The sequence below is a fragment of the Eleutherodactylus coqui genome, chromosome 6 (assembly GCF_035609145.1).
Source record: "Eleutherodactylus coqui strain aEleCoq1 chromosome 6, aEleCoq1.hap1, whole genome shotgun sequence".
NCBI classification, from domain to species: domain Eukaryota; kingdom Metazoa; phylum Chordata; class Amphibia; order Anura; family Eleutherodactylidae; genus Eleutherodactylus; species Eleutherodactylus coqui.
The window spans coordinates 42,909,588-42,918,903 of record NC_089842.1 but is presented as its reverse complement, the minus strand read 5'-3'; the positions used below and the strand labels follow the sequence as shown (position 1 = coordinate 42,918,903).

General features: G+C 44.6%; 1 protein-coding gene across 1 annotated transcript; it reads left to right on the top strand.

Moving 5' to 3' along the window:
* Positions 1 to 1,755: 1,755 nt before the first annotated feature.
* On the top strand, positions 1,756 to 5,188 carry LOC136572056 (nicotinamide N-methyltransferase-like). Its single transcript, XM_066572672.1, has 3 exons — positions 1,756 to 1,935; positions 3,885 to 4,092; positions 4,492 to 5,188. Exons 1-3 carry the CDS (start codon positions 1,803 to 1,805, stop codon positions 4,919 to 4,921), a joined length of 771 nt encoding a protein of 256 aa, XP_066428769.1. The 5' UTR covers positions 1,756 to 1,802; the 3' UTR covers positions 4,922 to 5,188.
* Positions 5,189 to 9,316: the final 4,128 nt, after the last annotated feature.

The following is a 9,316-nucleotide window of genomic DNA, read 5'->3' as shown; positions in this document are numbered from 1 at the left end:
GTACTTCTATTCTGTAGTGCCAGTCCAGGTCACTTCAGAGGCAGAAAGGGGGAGAGTGCAGATGCAGCACCCCAGAGGGATACCCCGAGCACTTGGCTAATGTGAAGAGCTGGGAGGGTTAAGTGTTGGCTTGTTACGGCGGCATTTACCAGGCTCTGGTCCCAGAGGGATGACACATAGCCAAGGCCAGAGCAGGATTGAGGGACATCTTCGACACCCCTAAGATAGGGAATGCCAATAAACAGGATGAGGGGAGTAGTAATAGTAGTTATCACTTATGACGCCACCGTTCCCAAACATCGCAAAGCTACACAGCGGAGAATAAACACAGAGACTTGTGTATAGTACCTCGGGTCACCAGGAACGGTTAGGGCCCAGTAAAATCTTTGCTTAGAGAAATAACTTTGATAAACAAATAATCACAGAAAGGCAGGTACAATTCTTTTAAGTGCAAGCAGACTAGAGCTCAGAGGTCAGGGAGGATACTCAGGATGAAACTGGTCCTACAGTCCATGTTATCTAAACGGCACCGCTACTGGACTGGGAGCACTCCAGAGGAGGAAGGGGGCAGGGGTCATTCCACTGACACTCTGGCAAAACAATTATTCACTCAAAGGATTAACAATAACATCCCGCACGGCAGGCGTGTAGGTGTGTCTTAGTAGCGTACCTCTATGTGGTGATCCTGACTCTGGAGGCTGAATAGGCAAAACTTGTAGTCTGAATTGGTACCTGAACTATGGGTCTCTATATACAGAATTACTTGGGGATGCTCTCTCTTACTGTCTTAGGGCTCACTCCACTCACACCCAGACTCCAATTGCTATGCGACGTCTCTCCTTCTCCCCCATCTTTACCTACATGGAATCTGAAGGTGCTTCCATGTGGCTCTCTGTTAGCACTCAGGTAGCAGACAAGATGGAACTTCTCTCCTGCTCTCAGTCACTCCTATTTATACCTTCACTCACAGCACATGACATGACAGACTGTTACATTTACAAGCAGGCAATGATATTATTGAAGTTAACCTTTCAGGTGCCGTAGCTGTGCAACACACACTGGATGTGACAGGACAGCTTTGCACAGGGCATCTATATAGGACAAACTTGTATGACATTTATGGAGGGGACCAGGATGGTGTTCTGGGCCACTACACAGAGATGAGTCATGGCTTGGAATAAGTCATCATGATGGTCTGGGGAATGGAAGACTACATTCAGTGAAGATGTCATCTCTAATCACTATAAGTCACTGTGCTGCAATCAGTATCCCTCTGTAGAACTGCATTTGATTCATTTTTGGGATTTAGAGGTATCCTAGAGGTGAGCTGCTGTATCTCAGTTGTATTTCTTCTTCAGGTCAAATTCTGAGTTTTGCTATGGAATCCTATGAGTTCTTTGTAGTGAACTGCCACAACAAGATGGAAAGGCACCTAAGCTGCCAGAAGAAAGATCGAGATGGGCATGGTGCGGGGACGAGATGCATTTTCAGTGCTGTGCTGTACATACCATACTATTGTTGGGAGGTATGTAGAAAGCTGTGTATACTGTTTCCCCCGGAGCAACTGAATGACAAATGAACTCAGCAGGTCACATTGTGATGGATACCTTTAACGTTTGACTTTTCCACAAAGTCACAGGTGTCAGATGATACATATCACATATTATTAACAAACATTACCATCTTATCTCATGATTGATGCAAAAACCTCATGTACAAACGTCAGTTATTGACACTAGTTGGGGGTGTTGAGTCTGGCAGTATAACTCTCAGTGTGCGCTCCTGATCCCGTATTCCTGAAGATGGAGAAGGCTCACTACCACGACAAAGATGATCACACTGAAGCATTTTATAGGGCGTACCTCTCCAGAGATGCAGATCCACTTCTACAGGAGATCAATCTATACCCAGCGGAGAAATTACGCGGCATATTAGGTAAAGTAGAGTTTAGGCTTCTTACAGCTTTTGCGGGACTTTTTTTAGGCTTTAAAAAGATGCTATGGATTTCATGTGTTTTTTACAAGCATTCTCCAGATGGTGTTTTTTTAAATGTGCGTGCATTTTTTTCAAGTTGCTTTTTTTTTATTTAGAGAAGATAATGTGGAAATGGTTGAAAAAAACTTGCATGCTGCATTTGAAAAAACACCATGGACCCAAAAAGACGCACCTCAAGTGAGGAAAAGAAGCCAGGAAAAAACGTTGTTTATAGCGCCTTTAATAACTTCCTGTCGATTTACAGTAACATCTGGCCGTGGTGATATTTGCCACTAAAAACGCTGCAAAAATACTGTGAAAAATATGGTGTTTTTTTTTAATAACATGTTACTTGTGAAGCCTCCTTTACGGTGAGCTCAGATGTCATTGATTTGCTGCGGATTGTGTTGCAGTTTTGCCGCAGATTTCATCCTTTCAATGGAATTCAAACTGAAGGGGTGAAATCTGCAACACAATCTGCAGCAAACCAGTGACGTGTGAACGCACCCTTATATAGCAATGGTCTGTTATAAGGAGTTGTCTCTTATCTGCTATTGAGCTGGTTTCAACAACAATATTTTTGTGAAAAAATATATTCTTATTTTTGCTTCTTTTTCCAGCCAAATGTTACTTTGTAGTCTGACAATACAATTCTGCTACATACGATGTGTTTTTGTTACTTTGTGACTTTTTTTTGTCACCTGTGGTGTTTTGCCTGTCATGTTTTTAATAGGCGTCTATGTTGGACTTGAAAAGTACAAGAAAAGGGTATGTTTTAAGTGTTACAAAATAATACAAAATGTGCCTGTTAGGCTACTTGCATACAGGAGATATTTCTATCCGATTGTCAGACCAAAAAATTGAACCAAACATTGGACAGAAATGTCAGCTGTTCATTTGACTGGGTACAAAGAAAGGGGCTTGTTATACTCAGATGGAAAGAAATCATGGCTTGTCCTATTCTTGTCTGATTCTCGGACAAAGATAGCACATGTACATGTGTGAGATCATGTACATCGGATAGCATACCAACGGGATGTCTGTGTGCTGTCCCATTGGAATTGCGCTTGAGAATCTCAATTTTCAGTCGGTGTGCAAAAAGCCTAAATTAAAAAAAGCAAAAAAACATTTCAAACATTTGGTGCTGTTTAAAACATTTCAAAATGCTTAAAAATAAGTGCGCGTGAAATGGGCCTAAAAGTAATAGAAGGGGTTGGGGTCCTCATGATGATACCTCCTTCAGCTCTTCAGGGCTCTCCTCCCTGGACACCCAGTAACCTCAATGACTGCAGTTGGCGAAGTGCTGCCATCGTTCACAACACATCTCCTCTCTCATCAGAGGCTCTAGCTGCAGCTTTGTCTCCTCTCTATACTTTGCAGCTTTGTGCCAATAGGACAGAGGTACCCGTTTAAATGGGGTTGTCCGTTGCCAGCTAATTTTTTAAGTATCGCCAGGGCAGAGAGCGGATAAGGACTGCTGCTTTCCTTATTTTAACACACTTGACTCTATACTTAAAAATTGTCTGGCAACCAGACAACCCCTTTAATTGAATAGTCTAAAGCAGTTTGGGACGGTCTGAAATCTACCTGCTGCTTCATCAGTAACTCACGCTGCAGCTTTGTCCCCCCCCCCCCCTCTATGATTTACACTGCAGCTTTGTCCCCCTCGATGTTTTACACTGCAGCTTTGTCCCCCTCCATGTTATACACTGCAGCTTTGCTTTTGCACATTGCTAGTTGTTAACAAGTACAAGCTTAGAGGAAAGTCAGCAGGCTTGCTGGGCAATGTACTAGCCTGTAGTATTGCGAATATAGAAAACACATTAGTACATAGCTATAGCAGGTTTATTGTAGACCATGTGACATGTATGTGGAAATACCCCTTAACTATGTGACATCTTCTGTTCCAGAGAGCATTGGCGGAGGCTCTGTGATTGAGTTTGTTATGGGTCTAGGCATTGCCCACCTCCTAGTACTGCCAGACACCTGCCATGACATCACTGTGTTGAATGCCAATGCACATAACGCTGCAGAACTGGAGAAGTGGAGACAGAACCAGCCGGATGCATTGGATTTCTCCCATGCGATGCAGAAAGTTTGTGATCTCATCGGCAGCAGGTAAGGAATGATAGATTGTTATTGGACTGAAAAAGAGGATCTTAGTGATGTCACTGATTTATCAGCAGGCCCAAACTGGCAATCTGCCTGACCAGACAGGTTCCCATTGGGCAGCTCTAGTTATTGAATCAGCCGTGTTTGTGCACCCATGACTCTAAACAGAAAATATTGAGCTGCCACACACCACTAGTGTCTCCAACACTGACTGCAGCCGGTGCATGTAAGTTTTTCCGCCCCGTCATAAGACTGACCTGTCACCTGACATTGGCTGTAGCATCAGGAGGGCACTCTGCGCAGATGTGCAGCCAGCGTTTGGACATGAATCGAATATATATTCTATGCAACTGAATGACTGATAGTCAAAGACTGCCCGCTACATTATTTGTATCTGTGTTTCAGAGAAAGAGCTCAGGAGTTAGAGGAGAAACTGAGAAAAAAAGTGAAGCGCATCCTCCACTGCGACTTCACCAAAGAAAACATCACCGACCCACATGTGCTTCCGAAAGTCGACTGTGTCCTCAGTGTTTGGGGTCTTGGCCCAGTCAGCAAAAACCAAGCTTCCTACACTGAAAACATGAAGATGTTGGCTTCACTGCTGAAGGTCGGGGGGAACCTGGTGGTTTTTGGAGGGTTCAATGCTAGTTTTTTCCCAATTGGGGGCATGAAATATCACACACTGCTCTACAATGAGAAGACGGTGAGGATGGCGCTGACAGCTGCAGGATGCTCTATAAAAAGCTTCCAGGTCGATGACACTGAAATCCCAGATCACCACATAGATAATACGCATGTCTACTGTGTTTTGGCTGTGAAAGAGCATGAGGTCTAAAACTGCAATGACCTCTGACTGTGTTTTTAAGGGGTTGTCCAACTCCTAGCTGTCTTGGTGTAGGCAGCAGACAGCTCCATACATTGTGCAGTGGCCTGGGCTGGTAGAACAGGCTAATTATCATTCACTTGAGTAGGACTCAGCTTGTAATACCAACCCGGGCCACTGCGCAATGTATGGGGTTATCTACTTCCTGCAGAAAAACACTTAGAAGTGCAACAACCTCTTTAAGTCTTTTCCGGAATAGTGAGAAGCTGCGTACTCGTACATGACATCTTTGTGCTTATGTAATAAATAAGTCTGTCATTCGGTCTAAAATAAAACCACTCTAGCTGTCTCTCATCTTCTACTCTTAATGTCATAATGTTTTAAGCTACACATAATCTGCTCACCCAATTACTGTTTGTGAGAGAAAACAAAATCCCTGCATATGAGCTGCACATGATTTAAGAACTTCAGCAGCTCGTTGAGGAGACATGTTGGCTCATAACTCTCGCATATCTGCTGGTGTCTGAGGTGAAATTGTGGCTTGTTGCTGTGTCATGTAAGCTGCATTGGTGACATGTTTGGTGTTGGTGGTATTAGCACTTGAGATGACATGATATCACGTTTAGGAGATTGCGAGGATAGCGGTGAAGGACTATGCTTCAATGCTGTTGGTCAATATGCACCGCCACCTATGTATGTTAACATTTGTGAGGTGTCATTTATTGGAGTCTCCACACAGGTGTCCAGCTGTCTCACAACCAGCTACAAATTGCCAGACTGAGTACTGCTGTATCCATAGCAACTGAGGCTGCAGGGGTTTGTGGGGGTTGTAGTCAACTCATAATCCCTCTTGCAGTGCAAAAGGAAGATAAAGGACCTGTGATGATGTCACAGCTAAGAGCTGGGACTAAATACATGATGGTGACATCATCACAGATGCTGTCAGGCTCTGCATGTGATTCACACAGCACACATGGACGGACAGACAAGTGGTCATTAGGACTTTGATAAAGTCTTTTCAATCAGGGATGGACACTGACTGCAGATTTCCCTATGCAAGAACTTACTTTGCCGACATGAGGCTTCCGAAACATCGGAGGGTTTGTTTCTTGAACATTACAATACACTTAGCAAACTGTACATTAATTCCAATGAGCAAAAAGGTATAACTCACCTTCGCTGACGAGGACATCCTCTGTAAATGCAGCTTTATTTCAAAGGTGTAGGCCGAAAGCAAGTTCAGAGTACACATTGTGGTGGTTCCTGTTTGTCAAGAGCAGCAACAAGTCCAATCAACAGGCCTCCAAAGTCGAGGCAGTGAGGCACGTGTCCCTAAGGGTGGCAGGGAGGCACGTGAGCATTCACGGATGTCTATAGCTGCAAAACCATTGGTCTTGACAATGCAGGGAGAACCCTGAAACCCGAGCATACACTGTAGCAACACACGTGTCTACAGGACATAGTCCTAAGTATGATGGGCGATGCCAAGGGACCTGATACACTACCCAACTGGAAGCTAATGCTACAAACTACTACCGTGAACTATGCCCATTTCATGTAGCTGTGCCTATTTATGTCCCTCTTGAATCCATTCAGCCAATAGGAACATGATGCCCGAGCAAAACACAAACTGTACAGAGAGCAATAATATATATTATTCAATATATTAATCACACACTACAGATCACCCTTAGAAAGCCATAAAAAACAAGTATAGTATGTCAAATAATCATTAAAGGGGTATTCTGAGTTTTTCTAACTGATGACATCTCTATAGTAGGTCATCAGTAGTTGATAGACAGGGGTTGTCCGAGCTGATCGTCCAGCCTCCTGTCAAGGAAGTGGACCAGATGTTGTCATCATTAGTCAGAGGAGGAAGTGGGAGCACTGGCTTCACTCCCAATGAAATCAATTGGAGTGCCACACTCCTATTCCATAATCCAATCCCACTTCCTGTTTCCTTCATGGTCAGAACGTCACGGTCAGGAAGTGTAAGAGCAGCTGATTTCAATGTGAGTGAATCCAACATTCCCATTTCCTTCTCTGGCAAGTGATGATAACGTCTGGCTCACTGCTCTGACAATCAGCTGATGGACGGGGTCCCGAGCGGCGGTGTTACGTCCGTGCAGGTCGTGTGACCAACAACCTACACAGATGCAGCCTAAGCATTGGATGTTCATTCCATTGCGTTCACCCTGAGCGTAAAGGCGCACCAGGCACAGAACAAACAAAAGGTTGTGTTCACACAGGGGTAGAGAATGTGCATACACAACAACACAGACAACATATGCCAACCACAATCTGTACTGTAATGCTACAATAAACGCCAAAACACTTACCAATAATATCAACACACATAAGCAGATGGAATAATTAAAAAGGATGAGGTATTAATATTTTGGCCAAAGTATGTAAGCTCACAAGCCTGTGTCAAGGGTCCTTGTTGTTTTTACGTCCAGTCTACACCCGGGCACCAAGCCTCAGCACAGATGCAAGACAGCGTTTACACAAATTCCATAAGCACACATCATGCATACTGAACACCAAGGCAGGACTGCAAACTGGTCTCATGGGTAGACATAACATATTCCTACCTTTAACTGTACAACCACCACGTTAAAATCTGCCTACAAGGGCAATCATCCCAATGAGGACGATCCTGCACTGGAACCTAGGGACCTACCTATCCCTGAAAGGCAAACGAACCACAGCAGGACAGGACGCAGCTCACACCAGGTGTGAACAGTACTGTTCTGGGAGTTGATGTCTGGAAACTTACAAGGACATACAATATGTTGCTGTTCACACAAACACCCCTGGGACTTGCACGCAAGATAGAACAGGACTGTTCATACACCTTGTTTGGCACCTGCACAGACCCAATGAACGCAACACTGTTCACACACATCTGGCCACCTGCGCAGGCATGGACCACATATAATGCATAAACGCAAAACCCCAGAGTGACAAAGAAACCCAACACAGAAACCCCACTCAGAGATCACATGCATACAGATAAACCATTGCTAGCGTAAGTGCCTCACACCAAGGGGAAAGAGTCAGACACTGTACTGACCTACAGGGAACACTGTTAGGCATCACCTATCTGACACACACATAAGACATCAGATGACTTGTAAAAGGGAAGGGGAGAACGGGTCTGCATATGATGCAAATGGGGACTACAGGTGTGATATCGCGGCGCCCATGTGAAAGAGGCCTTAAGATCATCGGTTAAAAAAAGCCCAGACAACTCCTTTAACAGAGGGTGAATTTAACAACCCAATAACAGCAGGAAGCATGCAATAAGGACACTACACCGGGCCCTGTATAGCACAAAGTCATAGCTACATCAATACCCCCTTGCACATAGACTATGTTGACAAAAGTATTGGTACACATCACATCGAAGGTGATGAAATTCAATTTTATTCACATTCTTCAAAAAGGTGTTTGGGCCACCTTTGGCTTCAATGACTGCAGTAATTCCCATAGATCTGTGGAGTAATTTGCCTCCATTCTTCGAGGAGAGCTTCAGATAGTAATGTGGGGGATGATGGGTGTATTGGGCGAATACGGATACAGTGTTCTAGTTGGTCCCAAAAATGCTCGATGGGATTGAGAGATGGACTTTGGGCTGCTCAATGAAGTTTGCAGATGTTCTGCTTCTCAGACCAAGCCTCAACACTGTGTGCTGCATGCCATGGTGCTCGGTCATGTTGGTAGACACACGGAGCTGTACCACAGGGTAGGTAATGCCACATTGTTCATGACCCAGGGAGGCCAGAGTAGCCTCTACTGCAGCTGAAGACCCACTCAAACCCACCAATAACGATAGACTCAAAGTTCTTTTGGATAAAGTGGCCATAGCAGCCAATTTATTAATAAATGTAAGACCCCAGATTGTCCTACAGAATAGCCACATCATCACTTGTCTTGTAACACCTGGCTATGTGCTCCTAGGGGACGTGGAAGGTGCCATACATCAGAAAGACCCAGTCTTTTCCCTTTCTTTACAAGCTAAAGCTAACTGCTTGGCAATAGCTTGCTGCTGATTGGCTGCTTGTCAAATAAACCCTGATTGGTAAAAGGGGAAGGGTGAGTTTCAAGATTGGGAAAAGTTAGGAGGGGGAGGCAGGATGTTAGGCGGAGGTTTGGAGAGAAAGTGTGAGAGTTGGACAGGAAGAGAAGGCAGTTGGAGTTGGAGGGGGCCGTGAGGAGGCAGTCGGAGGAGGAGGACATGAGAGGAGGTGCAGCAGCGTGGAGTGGTTTAACGTGTTCCAGAAGGAGAAAGCAAGTTTTAACAAGTTTTCCAACAAGCTGCAGTGTGGAGGATAAAAGTGTGGGACCCACCAACACAACACTGAATTGCATGAGCCGTTGTTAACCATAAAGTCAGTGAAAGAG